The 18,896-nt window shown below is 37.9% G+C and overlaps 1 protein-coding gene across 5 annotated transcripts in view; it reads right to left on the reverse strand.

The window, feature by feature from the left end:
- Window positions 1–18,896, reverse strand: part of cadm2a (cell adhesion molecule 2a) — a 435,685-nt gene that overhangs the window by 92,704 nt on the left and 324,085 nt on the right. For 4 of the 5 annotated variants that reach the window (XM_017489960.3, XM_017489957.3, XM_053686620.1 and 1 more), the window contains one exon: window positions 14,823–14,849. The exons of the other annotated variant lie outside the window; for it this stretch is intronic. In XM_017489960.3, the coding sequence (XP_017345449.2) occupies window positions 14,823–14,849 (27 nt within the window). The remainder of the gene's footprint in view (window positions 1–14,822; window positions 14,850–18,896) is intronic. 5 annotated transcript variants of the gene reach the window in all.

The raw sequence follows: 18,896 nt of genomic DNA on the forward strand, positions 1-18,896 counted from the left end.
AGGAACTGTGGAAAAAAAGTTAAAAACGAGAGAAAAGCAGAGAGGGAACAATATGTTTTTATATCTACAGTGCCCTCCACTAATATTGACATCCTTGGTAAATTTAATCAAAGAACTCTGTGAAAAGTTGCCTTTATTGTTTAACCTTTAGATTTTTTGTTAAAAATGGATCTCATGGATATCAAACAATTGCAAACACAATACATCCAAAAAAAAAAAAAAAAAAAAAATCTTTGTTAAATACAGGTGTACAATAATTATTGGCACCCCTATGAATTCATATGAGAAAAATATATTTGAATGATATTCCCATTGATATTTTATATAATTTTTGTACACCTGGGTGACTAGGAATGGGATATTGTTCAACCATGACTTCCTGTTTCACAGGGTTATAAATAAGGCCAAATTCATTCATTAATCACTCATAACAATGGGTAAGACCAAGGAATATAGCTGTGATGTGCAGCAAAAGGATGCTGAGCTTCACAAAAGGGGAAGTGCCTATAAGGAAATAGCAAAAGCATTATAATTGCCCATTCACACCATCCAGGCAATATTTAAGAAGTTCCAGTCAACTGGAAATGTTATGAATCATCCTGAAATTGGACGTGTGTCTATATTGTTTCAACGCACTGTGAAAAAATCTCCAAGGATCACATCAGGAGAACTGCAGAAGTTAGTTGTGTCTTGGGGCAGAAAGTCTCCAAAACTACAATCAGAAGACACTTACATCACCACAAGTTGTTTGGAAGGGTTTCAAGAAAAGAGCCTCTACTCTCATCCAAAAACAACTCAAGTGTCTTCAGTTTGTCAGACACTACTGGAACCTCAAATGGGATCGGGTTCTATGGTCAGATGAAACCAAAATAGAGCTTTTTGGCAACAAACACCAGAGGTGGTTTTGGCACACACAGAGAGGTAGCCATATGGAAAAGTACCTCATGTCCACGGTTAAATTTGGTGGTGGCTTCTTTTTGGGGCTGTTTTTCTGCCAGTGGGCCTGGACATCTTGTTAGGATACATGGCATCATGGACTCTATCAAATATCGACAGATATAAAATGAAAACCTGACTGCCTCTGCCAGAAAGCTTAAAATGGGCCGTGGTTGGATCTTCCAGCAGGACAATGATCCAAATCATACATCAAAATCAACACAAAAATGGTTTGTTGATCACAAAATCAAGGTCCTGCCATGGCCATCCCAGTCCCCTGACTTGGAACCCATAGAAAACCTGTGGGGTGAACTGAAGAGAACAGTCCACCAGTGTGGACCATGAAATATGAAGGATCTGGAGAGATTCTGTATGGAGGAATGGTCTCAGATCCATTGCCTTGTATTCTCCAACCTCATCAGGCATTATAGGAGAAGACTCAGAGCTGTTATCTTGGCAAAGGGAGGTAGCACAAAGTATTGACTAAAAGGGTGCCAATAGTTGTTGCACACCTAGATTTAACAAAGATTTTTTTTGATAAACCTGTGTTTTGTTTGCAATTGTTTGATATCCATGAGAGCAAAGTATTTCTGTGATTTTTTTTTTTTAAACAAAAGATCAAAAGGTTAAACAATAAAGACAATTTTTCACAGCCTTCTTTGCTCATATTTACCAAGGTTGTCAATATTAGTGGAGGGCACTGTATATTAATACATATTTTTCATTAATATACACCTTGATTATCGTTTAGGCATTGTTCCTACTTTTCACATTCACAGTCTGTCCAAAAGCTTTGATACTATCTTAAACGACAGTTAAGAATCTGTGATCTGTGATATAGATTGCCACATCATTAAGACTTGAAATTTCACTTGTTCTCTGGTGAAAGCACACACTGTACTTCACAATGGACTGTTTGCTTGCTGCATTTATGTAGTTAGTTATAGTTTTTAAAATTAGCATTTCAATATTTTTCAACCAAGGCTATATATATATATATATATATATATATATATATATATATATATATATATATATATATATATATACACACATACATATATATATATATATATACACATACATATATATATATACACATACATATATATATATATATATATATATATATATATATATATACATACATACATACATACATACATATATATAATATATATATATATATATATATATATATATATATATATATATATATATATATATATGTATATATATATGTATATGTATATATCATGCATCTGCACCATATGTTTGATTACTTCAGACAATAATTTTGACACATTTCCCTGCAGTAAATGTTAAAAAAAAAAAAAAGAAGGTAAAACATAAAACCTGTGTACTCAAAACTCATTTATAATGGGAGCCTAAGGGCAGTCACAGCAGTCAATAAACATTTATGCAAAACATAAAGATTTAATTGAAATGAATGATTTAGTCATTTAAGCTCTAAATCTGTATTATTTAGCATCTCATGTGAATATAAAGATGGGAATAGAGATGTAGAATACTTTTTCAGAGGCAAGAACTTGTGGTCAAGCATTGCCAATGGAGTATTGTGGGTCTGATCATGCATGTTTTTTAATGAAACCTCAGGGAAATTGTAACTAAATGGAATGACTTATGAATATAACAGTAATGACTTATGAATACTGGGATGACTTATGAATATATCACTTGCCAGGGGCATGGTAACTTAGTTGTTAGCATGTTTTACCTAGCACCTCCAGGGCTGGGAGTTCGATTCCCACCTCAGAACCTGTGTGTGCATGGAGTTTGCATGTTCTCCCCATATTTCTGAGTTTTTCTCTGGGTACTCCGGTTTCCTCCCAGTCCAAAGACATGCCCTGTAAGCATTTTCAAGCGTGTGAATAGGTGTGTGAATATGTGTGATTGTGCCCTGTGATGGGTTGGCACCCTGTCCAGGATGTCCCCTGCCTTGTGCCACAAGTCCCCAGGGATAGGCTCCAGGCTCCCCATGACTCTGTGTAGGATAAGCAGTACAAAAAATGGATGGATGGATGGATAACACTTGCCTTTAGACTTCCACTGTAAGTGTGTTATGAATAAATTGTTTTCTGTTCTTTTCTAATTACATGGAAATTGTATGCTATCAATAGGGATTAGGCTGAAAAATGCTGGCATATTCCTTTAAGAAGCTGCAAAGCATGGGCTGTGCATGCGCCTGTGTGTGTCTGTGTGTGAGAGAGAAAGTGAATGATAGATGCCGGACTGCACCTTAAATCCTGGACACTGCTGTAACCTTTCAGAGGGGAGCCTGAACAAGCTGACCTTTAGCAGGACTCTGTAGCTTTGCCCTGCCTCTGCAAGACCCTGCAGACTGCCTGGGGGAAGACAAGGCTCTAACCTTTAGCCTGGCTACAAACATACGCACACACACACAGATGCATGTTGTCACACAGACTTACTTTCATAAACATACACATAATACAAGGTAAGAAAGGTCATCTCTAGAATCAGGGAAGTTTATTATTTGAGATTTGCTAATATGAGGGAAGTGGGGTAAATGGTGTTACAATCGGTAAATGGAAGAAGATGGCTTTTTCCTGTCAGACAAGATGTGATAAACAAAAAAAAACAAGTGCCTTTTCTGCGGTCTGCCATATGTGAGTCAAAGGAACTAGAGAAAATATTAATTTGAATCAAGCTCTGCATCATCATCCCCTTGATTAGCCAGGTTGGCCCATGCGGGGGAAGTTATTGCAGACTTGAGACCCAACAGACAGGGACATGGCCTCGGGTGTGCGAGGGCCACGGCTGCCAACCCTGTCCTGCGAGTGGCCAGATGTTTGGAGCTGTGTGCCAAGGCCTGGAGAGGAAAAACAGATGGCATTTGGGTGATCTATCCCATCTACCCCCTTCCAGTTTCAACAAACATGGCCCTAGACAACTATGCATGCTTCCGACCCAGACCGTTTATTCAAGATGTCAGTGAGAAAGCCACAATTGGAATGATGTGAGCTTAATAACTTTCTTCCTTGACGCTGCAAGATGCTCTGAGATGACGTGAAACACCTATCTCCGATTTGGAGGAGGCAGGCAGGGGGTAGCTGTGGGACATAAGCTTACCTGTCCTTGATCATTTCCTTCCCCAGTAGAGACAGGCTTTTCTTGGGATCAGTGGGGTAGTTAATGAGGATGGCGGGGCTCTTCGTGGTGAGAGGAATCGGGTTGCTTGTTATACGGACTGAAACAGAGCCGCGCTCTCGTTTTATATAAAGAATTGTTGCAGCTCACAAACTTCTCCATTTCTATCATATTTCAGAGTGAGACAAGTTTCAGTTTAAAGCTCCAGTCAGGTGTCTCTGCAGATAGCAGTCTAAATTTTGATTCAGCAACAACAAGAAAAACAACTAAATCACTATGTATATGGCTGTTAACCATACACTTTTCTCCTCCAGGCACCATTTTTTCAGTGAGCATTACCACTGTGTTGTGTCAATTTCGCAATTTTGCAAACAACAGTGATTTCATAAGTATTCACCTCCTTAAACCTTTCCATATAGTTGAGGTGATTCTCTACATATAATTAGTTGAATGGAGTTCACCTGTGTGCAATTAAAGTGTCACATGATCTCAGTGTGTATATATATATATATATATATACTATAATATTACTATTATATATAATATTATATACTATAATATTATATATATATAATATTGGTTCTTGGAATGGCCCCTGCATTTGTAAGAGAACATACCTAAACAAACAGCATCATGAAGACCAAGGAGCGATCAAAACATGTCTGGGACAAAATTATAAACTGGTATCAATCATCGTATGGTTCTAAAAAATAGCTCAAACTTTGAACATCCCATGGAGGACCATTATATTAAAGAATTTGGCACAACCATTACTTTGCCGAGAGGAGGGCATTAGTCAGAGAAGCAACCCAGAGGCCAAGGGCAACTCTGAAGTAGCTGGAGAGATCCACAGCTCAGATGGGAGAAGCTGTTCACAGAACAATCATAGCCCAGACATGCCATAAAGCTGGGTATTATTGAAGAGTGGTGAAAGAAAGCCATTATTGGAAAAAAAAGTCATATGAAATCCCATGGTGAAAATGTGGAAAAAGGTTCTCTGGTCTTATGAGATCCAAATTTACCTTTTTGGCCTTGGCACAAAGCAGTTATGCACCCTCCCCCACCTCCTCCAACCTACTGAATGCAAAAGGCTTTTTTTGTATATTTATGACATATAATCCCAATTAAGTCCATTTCAGTTCCAGGTTGCAGCACTACAAAATGTGGAAAAGTTCAAGGGAATGAATACTTACATAAGGCACTGTAAATGTAAAATAAACCAATTTTGACACTGGGGTTTGATAAATGAGCGTGGAGATAACATTCACTAAGTTAATTATCGATGTACACTTGATCTGAGCATTTTATTACTGATTCCTAATTGCTAACATCTGCAGTATTGTTGTCTAATTAAGAGTTTTCCCAGAATGCACCAGTACAGGGGGAACTTGCAAACATGGAAATAACGATGATTTTCCAGGGTTCATTTTGTGAATAAATTTAATTACACACAGGAAAAGCGACATGCTACTTCCAGACACGAGGCAGGACACACTTTAAAAAATTACACTGTAATTTTTGATTTAGAGAAATCTAATTAATTTCCAAACAACAAATGAACTGGCATCAGCACTTCCACTCTCATTTACACAATTAGAGCAGTGCACAGCTGTTCCTTCCACTGTAAACAAACAACAAAATTGAGCAGTTGTTAACTGTAGTGAGGCTGGCTATCATTTCATTGTAAAGGGAGGCTTGAGGGAAAGTGAGATAAAGCTGAAACAAGCTAAACCTGAACACTATCAACACATGAACACACACACACACACACACACACACACACACACACACACACACACACACACACACACACACACCCCTGCTCAAATGTATATGCACAACTACACGCCCAGTCATGCACACAGATAAACTGGTCATCCCTCTCTGCTTGTTTATTGAATTACTATGTATTTTTCACACTCAGACTGTGCACAGGTGGTTATGATTACTTTAGCACAAACTGCGACTCACACACCCAGACCACTTTGCATCTAACAGCCGGTCATTTCAGGTCTAAAATTCGGCCTAAAATGCAGGTGATATATTTTTGTTTATACTTGTATGTATTAACCTACTGTGAAGTCAACCCAAGTGCATACAAAAAGCCTTTTCACTTTCATACATAATGGATTTCTGAGACAGGTGAGGATGGTTGGAGTGCTTACAGTGTTTAAATGGTAACAGATGGTGAACAAAAACTATAAAAAGAAGATAAGCCACACAGGACTAACATGCAACTAGAGATACACAGATAATTATGAACACAGGCAAAGGGCACGGACGGCTCAGTGTCACTAATTGCACTACTTTGCATGGAATGATTAAAGGTTCTGGTTTGTTTATAGTTTGGCAGGAATGATGGTCCACCAGCAATAAGAAATTGAAGAGTTGCTGGTGTGGTTAGCATGTTTGGCTCACACCTCCAGGGTTGTCATTTCGAATCCCACCTCCACACTGTGTGCATGGAGTTTGTCCATGTTCTCCCTCTGCTTCAGGGGTTTCCTCGGGTACTCCGGTTTCCTCCCCCAATTCAAAGACATGTGTTGTAGACTGATTTGCATTTCCAAATTGTCCGTAGTGTGTTGATGTGTGTTCGATTAGGCGCTGCAATGGGTTGGCACCCCATCCAGGGTGTTCCCTGCCTTGTGCCCCGAGTTCCCTGGGATAGGCGTCAGACGTGACCCTGTGTAGGATAAGCGGCATGGAAAATGGATGGATGGCTATAGCATGGTCACTATAGTATGTCTATCAGTACTGCCTATAGTCACAAATGGACTAATGTCCCATCCAGGGTGTATTCCCAAGCAGGATGAAGCACTTACTGAAGATGAATGAATGAATGAATGATTTTTTAAAAAGAAGTATGACTGGATTTGCAGAAATGTTGAGAAGCATACTTTTTGTCTGAGTGGTGCAACAGAAAAGTATTTGGCTTATTTTTGGGAAATGGAGAGTTTACATCCTGACGATGCCACAGCCATGTGCAGCTGGGGGTCCAGAGAGCAAAACTGGTAGTGTTCTGTGGGTGGGAGAGATGTCATACCCTCTCTCCCCTGTCCCCAGACAGCACTTTTCTTAGTGGGCTACACTGCTTTGTGATGCAGTTGGTTGGCTTCAAGTGTCTCAGAGGTGGTAGTGTCCAATGCTAGGGGAGAGCTGGGTGGGAGTGGGAAGTGTGGGAATTGGCAAGTGACCAAAATGGGGGTACATCCACATGACATCACTACATTTCAATAGTTAGATGTAAAAAATTAAATGCCCCCACACTAAATCTCAGCTTTTGTAATCGCCCTCTCATTTTTTGTGACATAATATTATATAACAAATGGGAAAATTATTGTGAAAATATGAAAAATTATAGTATTTTTGTTCAGTAGAAAATGTACATTGCCATACCGCAACATTTTATGATGAGGGATCCACATTACACAACTTGGCAAGTGCAGTCGACAGCAAAATCTTAATTTCATTTTCATGAACATGAAATTCTTTTGCATTTTATGTAAATGTAATATTCTACTACACGTTTATGTTATGTATTATTCCACTTTTATTTTTTGCAGCTTTCATATTAATGGTTTATGTATGTTTTATTCAGAACATGGATATACATGTACATGTATAAATGTACTATGTGTAGGGTATAAATAGAATGCCATTGGCTATCCTATGTATAATAGTGAGGATTAGTCAGATTATAGTGAAGCATAAGCCAATAATGGAGGAAGTAAGAAAGACTGTTTTAGTAGACAATTGGGAAGGGGAAACAGGGTTTGTTTTGAGGACTGTTCAGGTTACATGAAAATTCTTATTAATAATTAATGTAGAACTCATATTTCAGTGGGCAAATGTGATGGATTTTTAAAGAAATTAAGCATAGACTAGTTTGAAAGTAGAAAATCCTAGAAAAAAAAGGTGCAGAAAACGTGTGAATCAAGTGCTTCAGGAGTAACAAACAATAAGGCCTATTTCCATTGTTGTATAATATTTGCATATGGCTATATAAAGCAAAATACCCCTAGAAAGAAAATAAATAAATAAATAAACATTATGAATTTACTTTGTGTAAATTCGAATCTAATAGTTTTTACATTTTCCTGCTCCTCACAGTTTGCTTTAGTAATTAATTAATTAATTAATTTATCCATCCCATCCATTTTCTGTACAACTTATCCTACACAGGGTCACGGGGAGCCTGGAGCCTATCCCAAAGAACTTGGGCACAAGGCAGAGGACACCCTGGATGGGGTGCCAACCCATTACAGGGCACAATCACACACACACTCACACACTACAATTTCGATATGCCGATCAACCTACAACATATGTCTTTGGACTGGGGGAGGAAACAAGAGTACACAGAGGAAACCCCCGAAGTACGAGGGGAACTTGCAAGGTCCGCGTACACAGGGCCGAGGCGTGAGTCAAACCCCTATTTATTTATTTAACAAACAAAAAATTGCTGCTAAATTTAATACACAAATCTAAAACAGCCAAAAAGATTTCCTTTTGGTTAATCAGGTTAAAGTTAGGGTAATATTTAGGTGTAGCATAACATAAGACAAAGACAAGTAAGTGTGTGTGTGTGTGTGTGTGTGTGTGTGTGTGTGTGTGTGTGTGTGAGTGTGAGAGAGAGAGAGAAAGTGGTGTATGTGAACTTAGACACTCACTAACAAAGGACGAACCGGTGTCCTCTCTCTCTCTCTCTCTCTCTCTCTCTCTCTCTCTCTCTCTCTATATATATATATATATATATATATATATATATATATATATATATATATATTTATGATGCAAGCAAACTTTTCTCCATAAATATTTTATTCTAAGGCTCACAGTTTCCTGTTGACTCTGTGTTTAACAATGTGGCAAACAGTAGCAATGAAATTATATAACAGCAGTGTGAAGGACACAAGACCGTATTAAAGAATAGAACAGAAGCCATAAAACTAGGGTTTAGTTTTACCACAACACCTAATAAAATAAAAGTCAGAAGTAAAAACCTGATTCGTTTTCTGTGACACTGAAGCAATAGGTACTATATGAACAAGCAGCCTTGCGCTGTTCCCCAATAAAAAACAAAAAAGCTACATTTTATACACATACTATTTCTTGTGACATTTTGTTTACAAGTTTATGTTTGGAAATAGCTTATGCCCTGCGCCATGTGATTGCCAAAATCTCGAGACTTGAGGCCAAGTGCAAACGCTCTCCAAAACAAACAAATGATTTTGCTACTATGGCTGCCAAACGAGGATCGCACACCTCCATTTAGATCAATATAAATATGAAACTGAGTGCACCATGCCAATACCTCTATTAGATTGCAAATAAGATGAGAGGACGTCTCTTTGGCTCAGTGATCTACAATACACCACCTTTCTCATTACTAGAGCAATGGATTTCCTATATCATTATAAGAGATGCATTACACTAGACATGGATCGTTGTCTGGGACTGAACTGTGTGCAGTTTGTATAGGAACATGAGAACACCCTAATCATGCTGGAGTCTGGACCAAAACAACCAATCTGAGAGTGTCTGAGCAAGGTTGGCTCAGTTCAGTTCCAAGAGAACTCTAACACGGGTTGATTGCAGTGAAGTGATTCAACTTGAAATCAACTCAACTGCAGGAAGTGAAGTGAACCAAACATGCCATATTTCATGGGATGTGGGCAGCTTTTTTGTAGATGCAAGCTGCTAAACTGAGCCGTGAGGCACAAACTGAGCCAAAAGATATGCCATGTGTTTTAGATATTTGGACCAACAAACAAAAAGTGAAAATACATGCTGAATGGATACAGAAAATGTTTTCAACTACTACAGCAAGACAGCAGCAAGACAATGACCCTAAGCACACAAGTTGTTCTACCAAAGAATGGTTAAAGAAGAATAAAGTTAATGTTTTGGAATGGCCACGTCAAAGTCCTGACCTTAATCCAATAGAAATGTTGTGGAAGGACCTGAAGTAGAGCAGTTCATGTGAGGAAACCCACCAACATCCCAGTTGAATCTGTTCTGTACTGAGAAATGAGCTAAAATTCCTCCAAGCTGATGTGCAGGAATGATCAACAGTTACCGGAAATGTTTTTTGAGCACATGGCAAAGGTTGCCTATTTCTACCAGTGCATTCCTTCATCCAGTTTTTGGTTCTTTTGATTATATGTAATGTGAAACTAAACCAAACCAGATAGCAGACAACAGCAAGTGAAGTATAAATTTTACTGTGATTCATGCTTGGCAAATGAACTAATAGGAGTGAAAGTGCCCATAAACTCTATTTGAAGCAAACTGAACCAAATCAGAGATGGCATTGCTTCAGCTGGTGCTTTTGTCATTACCATTACAAAAGCTGTAGCTATTACCAAAGCTGTTATGAAAACAAAGGTCAAGGTAACCTTTTCAAAACAAGACTACACAAGCCTAGCTTTGCCAGAAAGCCATCAGCTGTGCAGCATTTATCATGCAAATGTCAACTGTATGAGAACCCTGACTGGATGTTAGAACTGAATCTGTCTTCAGCATCATATGGCTGAGGAATGTATTCTGCTTCAATCAATTCTCAAATGTAAGTCCACGTTGTGTATCTGGCCTCTCATGAGTATGCGCATTTTAACAACAGAGGTGCATGTAGTTTCCATAAACCGCATGTTGCTTATTGAAAGGCATGCACATGTCCAGTTTATCCTCAGGGACTCTGTGTCCTGTTGCAGCATACAGTGTGGTATCTGCTTCATAACTGATATAAAAAAACAAAGCTACTTCAAAGACTGAAGCCTAAATTAAAAATATCTTGCTACTATGTTTTTTTTTTTTTTTGGATTTATTATCAATTCAAAAAATAAAAATACAAAAAGACTGAAAACATGAAACAGAAGCAGGAGTCCCAGCCAGAATACCTTTCTTTTGTGTGCGGCACCTCTAATTTAATGGAATAATTGTGGGATCAGACAATTCATCACCCATAGACCATGTATTATCTATCACCTATTAGCTTCAAAATAATTTTTAGAATAAAGGCTATATAACATATGACAGTGGTAACGCTTTCTATTAAGGTTCCCTTAATTAACAATATTTACGGCACTAGTTAACAAGAACAAACCATGAAATATCCATCCATTTTCCATACTGCTTATTCTACACAGGGTCGAGATGGAGCCTATCTCAGGGAACTCGGGGAACAAGGCAGAGGACACCCTGGATGGGGAGCCAAAACATCACAGGGCACAATCGTACACACATTAACACACTACAGACAATTTGGAAATGCCAATCAACCTACAACACACTGGGGGAGGAAACCAGAGTACATGGAGGAAACCCTCAAAGCATGGGGAGAACATGCAAACTCTGCACACACAGAATGGAGGCAGGATTCAAACCCCGGAAGTGCGAGGCTACCATGCCCCCTTAACTATGAACTGATGATAAAATAACAAAGTCAACATATGTTTTACTGTAAACTGTTTGATTAGATGTTAAAGAAATACACCTGCATTGATTAATGTTTATTCAAACCATGACAATTTTTTTTTTAAATGTTGCCATCTGAATCACTGAATTTTGGCTGTTATCAAATGTTCATATGGGTGCTACTTCATATCGGTCATTGTGGCCTTAATTTTACTCACTGATGATGAAATCACCAGGAACAAAAAGTGTTAGCTACTTTGTTAATGCTAATGCTCTGTTATAGTGTACTAATGTTGATGTTCATGGTGTGGACATGTCAGCTAATTTGTTAAAATGAAGTCAGTTAAGAGAACCTTAATGCAAGGTGTTCCCATGATAACTAACATTAACCAATGTTAATATTGCTAAAGTTACATAAAATACATAGCTTTGGATGTCAAGTCAAAAACACACCAGAGACATGAATTTTGTTGACATAAATCTGTTTTATAGAATGTTATAACTCTGTAGCACAGTGTATCTGGTATATCAGAGTCATTAGATGGTTATCATATGACATAGCTTGCCATGTATGGTTAATTGTAAAAAATCTGAGCACCTCAAGAAGATGCTCTGCAGTGCTTCCTGAGCTTACCACTTGGAGGAAGTAACCTTGACATTGAAAACTGCTGACCCTAATTTAGAGTGAGTTTGGTTTGACATGTGGCATGGTGGCGCAGCGAGTAGTGTAGCCACCTCACAGCTCTAAGCTCCTTGGTTTGATTCCTAGCTCAGGTTACTGTCTGTGTGAAATGTGACATTCACCATCCTCCTCCACATTCAGAAACTTTTTCTTGTTCCACACTGGGGCCACTGAATGGTTTGACAGGTGTATTTCTCACCACCCAGTTTTCAAGGAGATAACTGTTACTGCTTTCTTTATGAAAGTATCTGTGAGTTCTCCAGTTTCCTGGAGAACTCACATTGGAGGCAACCCTAAAATGCCTCTTAATGTGAATGTGTGTGTACATGGTGCCTAAGGTGGACTGGCATTTCACCCAAAGTGTATTCCCACCTCATGCTGTGTTCCCAGCATATGTTCTTAATCCACCATGACCATGATAAAGAAGTTTCTGAAGATAAATGAATGAATGAATGACATGACATAACACCACTATTATGTGACTATAGCCCTATTTGGATTGGGTTAGTTTATCAGGGGGACATTGGTAATAAATTTTTTACACATCTTCTCAGTGATAGAAATCTAACATCCGGACAGAATTAACATTACCAAAGGAGCAGTGAATTAATAGTTGGTTATATTTTCTACAAACCCAGATGTTTGCGTCACATGGTAACATAATCACGGTTCACTAACAGCATGGCATCCAAGCAGTTGTAGAGGCACTGGAGTAGAGGACAGACACTGGCTCTTATTTCACCATCAGGAGAACCAGAGTTCTAGCAACAATTTAAAAATACAATAAAGTAATTATCACAAACTATATGAGAATCAACCATTCTTTGTTTTGACTTGGAAGGTGTTTAATATCTGATGAAAGGTCACTGATACACGTGTAGGTACAAGACTGAAAACAGCAAGTAGCAGCAGTTAAAAAACTTTGTTTCCAACAGGAGGCGACATCTGCATAGAAAATCATAGGCATGCATCTGGACTAAAATTTTTAGACAAGTGCTGAGGTTGGAGAAAAACAGGCGGTAATTCGTCCTGTAAGTCACAGAGGAGCACCTGTAAAATAGGAAATTATCCCAGGACCCATTGTAAATTTTATCCTGTCCAGATAGGGATTATGACATACCATAAATGCACTGAGATTTAAAGTCAGTTTGCATAATGTTTTGACATAAACCAGCTTTATGTGAAATAACTGTGGCACTACTGACATCGAAATTGATAGTGGATGCCTAATTGAATATATGTTTATACATATAGGTTCTTTTAGATTATGTAAGTATTATGTTGGCCTGTGAATATTAGCCTGTAATCAAATCAAAATAAATAATAATATCTCACTTAAATCTTAATGTGTGTGTTTTTCCATCCTTCAACTGCCCAGTTTATGTGCCTCAGACTCCTGGTCTTAGCTGACAGAAATGAAACAAAGTTGGATCTTCAGCTGTTGTAGCCCTTCCACCTCAGGGTGGTCTAAGATGCTTTTCTGCTCACCAAAGTTGTAATTTGTGGTTATTTGAGTTACCCTAGCCACCGTGTCAGCTCAACATCCAAAAGTTGTTTCTACCCATTTCTACCCAGTTGTTTCAACTGCCACTCACTGGATGTTTTTTTGTTTTTCGCACCATTCTGTGTAAACTCTAGAGACTGTCATGCATGATTTTATGAAATGCGCTGCAGTCACATGATTGGCTGATCAAATATTTGCATGAATGAGCAGTGTTTCCAATAAAGCAGTCATAACCATATGAAGATTTGAATTGATCTGACAAAGTTACACATAGTGTCTGGCTAAACAGTGTCCATTAATAATGGCCCCCACCACCAGAATGTATCACACTATTTACTGTTGGTTATAATATGAGAATCAATATTACGTATGTCTGAGACATTACGTTTACACCTTTCATGTTTCTTCAGATGTTAGAAAAACTGTATCACTTAAAAAGCATCTGGCCCCAAGAACTGGTGTCTGGATGTACATGAAAATCCCTCTTAAGTTGTTGTTCTTAAGTGTGTTATAATCACTTGCACCTACTCATCTGCATCACAATTTTGACTAAAAGCACCACTTCTTTCACCTTGAGTGAGCACATTTTCGAATTCACCATCCTCCTCCACATACAGAAAGTTTTTCTTGTTCCACATCAGGACCAGTGAGTGGTTTGACAGGCGTATTTCTCACCACTCCATTTTCAAAAAAGATGACAGTTACTCCTTTGTTCATGTAACCTGATAGAAACCTAAGACATGAAGCGGTCTCACAGCAAATAAACAAATCCCCAAATTACATCAAAACCATGATGTAATTTATATTACCATAAATTATAACACCAGTGGTTATACTGAGTTTGATTGTACGGAATGCTGTAGTGCTCTTTGACAAAGTGAAGCTTATAGGTGCTAAGAAGCATGAAATACGATGTAAGATGGAAGTGATGATGAACAGAAAGAAAAGCAGAGGAGGAGAGGGATGACAAACAGAATGGATAGCTGCATGGAACTCTGGGTAGTGAACTCCACTCCTCTCACTGGTCTCTGTGGGAGGAGAAGGCAGCGTCTGGCAGGCTTGTAGAAAAGATAAGCGAGTTATCGCTACACAGTTTATTGGGAACAGTGTTCCCCCATTAATCAAGGAGCTGGAAAGATGGAGCATTCCACTCACCTTTCACTTTGTTTTTCGTTGCCGCCGCTGGAACAGCAGAGCACAAACATGGGGGAAAGGGTGAGAACGGGTGAGGAAAAAATGGAGGAAGAGAAAAGGGGAGAAAACAATTGATTAGAGTGAGCTACACTCAAACACCAGCCATCTAGCATACTATTCATTCTGCTCTACAAAACTGATTATATAAATAAATATGTGTGGTGTATTGTGTATTAGATTTGAACTACAAAACTAATGTAGTGATTCAATTCATAGCTTTCCCGTGATTCAGTGATCCATTGTCATGACTGCATATAATTTAATTTGATGAAAGCCTTCTAGTTAAAAGCTGTAAACTAACACATTCTTATTGTATGGAAATAAAATGAGACACAATGCATCTGTTCCACTGCTTAAACAGTATCAACAGAATCTTCCTCCTGAGAAGCTCGGTTGCTGTGAGATTGGTTTGGTGACAATATAGGATAAGACTTGCAGTGTCAGATTGCCTTTGCTGAAATGGTGTGACAGCTCAGGCAAACAGCAATGCTCTGCTGTGCTATTAGCCCCTAATTGACTATTGATCACAAACAACACTCCGCAAAAGCCATCCAATTAGCAATGCACTGCATGTCTTTGATGCTTTCACAGGGAAACACGCCTGAGTAAACATTAACATAATTATGCCATTTGATCTTTTGATTTGTTTGTGTGGCTGTCTTTTGCACAGTCCAGTCTTCCAAGCCATTCACTACGTCAGTATGAATCCAATGCGAAATAATTTTGTTGTATACAAACGTATTCCATAAAACGCTATTAAAAGCACAAGATGCTCCACGATTAGATCCTGAATAGATTAACATGCAGGTACAGTAAGTTCTGACAAATGTGAAAAATAATTCCAGTCCTGGCCAATCAAACAGAAGCACCAGTAAATCATTACAAATAAAAGAATGAGACCTTAGTCTTTTTATGATTACAAATCTTTTTATATCTAATAATATTACAAATTCTTTTTATATTAAGATTGACTTAATCTTAATCCTCAGGCTCCTGATGATTTTGTCTTCATGATCATCATGGTTAAACAAATCTAGGGAGAATAAAGACTCTAATCAGCCTCATCTTTTATGCTTGATGTGAGTACAGAAAACCACAGCTCAAAGTCAAAGGATGCAAACACAATGTAGTACATCCAAAACTTTATTAGAAAAGGATAAAATCATATACTTAGGTACCACTTTTTAGCGTAGTCAGTTTCTGAACATTGGATTTTGCAGCACACTGGAGCTTTTATTTACTTTTACTAGCTAAAGAATGTCCACCTCTGGATTGATGGGAGTATTTGTAACAAAGAATCATAAATGTTGCATTTCCTTACTTCACTCGGATGTTATTCGTCTCACACAACATATGTGGCATCAGAATGTGAACACATACACACACACACACACACACACACACACACACACACACTCACACACAGCATGCTTCAATGAGATTTTCCTCACCATGTGGACTGGTGCATTGGATGAATACCAATAGAGCTACCAATTTTGTAAACCATAGAGCGTGAAGAATCTTAGCCAGTCCCACAGGAAAAGTCCCGCTAATCATTTTTTCCATTCTACTTTACCAAGGGTGGAGTAAACAAAACTATTTAAATATGTGAAGAATTAAAGTAGGGTGACATTCCTTTTCTAAGCTTTTCATTGATAAAGGCTTCCCTAACACACTAGCACATCTGAAGACAAACACTTCCACATCAGGAAGCTACACTAGTACACTGTATACGTAAAATGTTATTGCCTCAGTTTATTGTTCAAATCAGAGTCATGATCTATTTTTTTAACATGCTACTGTATATATCTGAATGGAGTGCATGTTTAAAGGTGTTATTAGCATGTTAACTTCTAACCAGCTAACATGCCATAAGTATGAATGTATATTCTGTATATAAGAAAGAACTCATTGTATTCTTATTGTTTACACCAGGTATGTGAAAAACTGACACAAAAGGGGGCAGACACCTGAATTTAATTACAAATAAGAGCACAAACATTCTACAGGTGCTAGATAAGACTAACACTTAGTGCTAGCTAGTAGCAGAAAAAGTTACTTGTTACTGGAAAGCCAGTGTCATAAACTCAAACAGCAATACACAGGAATTACAACCAGTGTGATAAAATTACAGGCTAGCCAACACAGTTCCATTGAACTATTTAATTTACAAGACTACGCTAACTAGCTAAATCACAAAAATCCAATTTCATGTTCTCTTCACAATGTATATCTATTAAGGGAGTGAAGCTTGTGGGAGTGTGAACAGTTAGTTAAGAAGAGGTGTTCAGAAGAGTCTTTCTGACACAGCTGAAGAAACATTTCTGTTCATTATTCAAAATATTCAATAGGAGTTATGTTTAAGACTCATTACAGTTAAAGTCCTCAAGAAATCAAAATGGAAGTTTTGTGGTTTTTACTATGAATACGCCTTAATAGCCTTAAGGTTATCTATAAGCTAGTGTGCTCCAGAATAATGACAACATTCGCATTTAGAATATATATGCATTCAAAATTTACAGTCTGTTTTTACCACCAATATGATTCAACAATTTTGATGACATCATTCTGCATCATCTGGTGTCCCGATCCCCCAAAATTATAAAAATTCATGGTACTAACTGTCAAGTACAGTTAAGCCCATGCTGTGAGGTAAGCTAAAAGCTATTGGCTATTTAAGAAGGAGATGGGGCCACTCCATATGTCCTGCCCTGACTTCCTGTTACGGAGGAAATTACATAGACATATTGAATAACGTTGCATGTTTCAAGGCACTTCATAGGGACTTCAAAGTTAAAATTTCTTTAGAGCATTAAAATCGTACTTAAAGGAGCAGGGCTTTGGACTGACACAACACATCTTCAAATCCAGTTAATGTGTGTCTGATCAAAGATCTTTTGAGATGTGAGTCATTCTGCATCTGACCTCCTCCTTCTCACTTCTTTACCAGCTGCTGAAACACATAGCAGGTATAAAAGCATGATAATAATTTATGTTGCCAATTAACCTAATTAGTTGCAAAATGTTCCTCCAGCTGTTTCTTTTTAGTAACACTTACTTTTCCAGCCTTTTGTTGCCCCGTCCCAACATTTTTTGAGACGTGTTATGGCCAAGAAATTCAAAATTACCTTATTTTTTTCTTAGAATGGTATATTTAATCAGTTTAAACATTTGATATGTTTTCTATGTTCTATTGTGAATAACCTAAGTGTTTACAAGATTTGCAAATCATTACGTTCTGTTTTTATTTACATTTTACACAGTGTCCCAACTTTTTTGGAATTGGTACCTCATATACACTAACCCTCCACTTTAATAGGAACACCAGTATGCATGTTTATTCATGCAATTATTAAACATTACTGAAATCACAATTCCGTGTAAATCCTATAGACTGCTGTGTGTGAAAATCCAAGGCGATCAGCAGTTTCTGAAATACTCAAACCTGCCTGTCTTTCACCAACAACCATGTCATGATCAACGTCACTGAGCACACATTCCCCCCATTCTGATGTTTGGTGTGAATGTTAACTGAAGCTCTTGACCTGTATCTGTGTGATATCATGCATTGTTCTGCTGCCATGACTGGCATTGGATAATGGCCTGAATGATTGGATAATGGCCTGAATGAGCAGGTCTACAGGTGTTCCTATTAAAGTGGCCGGTGCGTGTAGGAGCATTGGAAAGTGAATGATTTTCAGTTGAAGTGCTGGTGATCCATTTGCATTCAAAACTACTATGATGCACCATTCAAATACAACACTTCACTTATTTATGAACAGCATATGACAGCCAAATGACTGATTTTAATGCCCTCAAATTAAAATAATCAAATTTGCATTTATAAAGCACATGTTATGAAGCACAATGACTTTCTTATGAAAGTGTTATTAATGCGCTGTTGGTAAAAATTTATTAATTTGCAGGTTAAGCATAAAGAAGTAACATTAACTCTTGTTCAACCTACTTATAATGATAACTGATGGCTGTTTTCACTAGTTTTGTCGAAGACTTTTTGCAAATATTATTCAGCAT

Source organism: Ictalurus punctatus, chromosome 16, assembly GCF_001660625.3.
Source record: "Ictalurus punctatus breed USDA103 chromosome 16, Coco_2.0, whole genome shotgun sequence".
Classification (NCBI taxonomy): domain Eukaryota; kingdom Metazoa; phylum Chordata; class Actinopteri; order Siluriformes; family Ictaluridae; genus Ictalurus; species Ictalurus punctatus.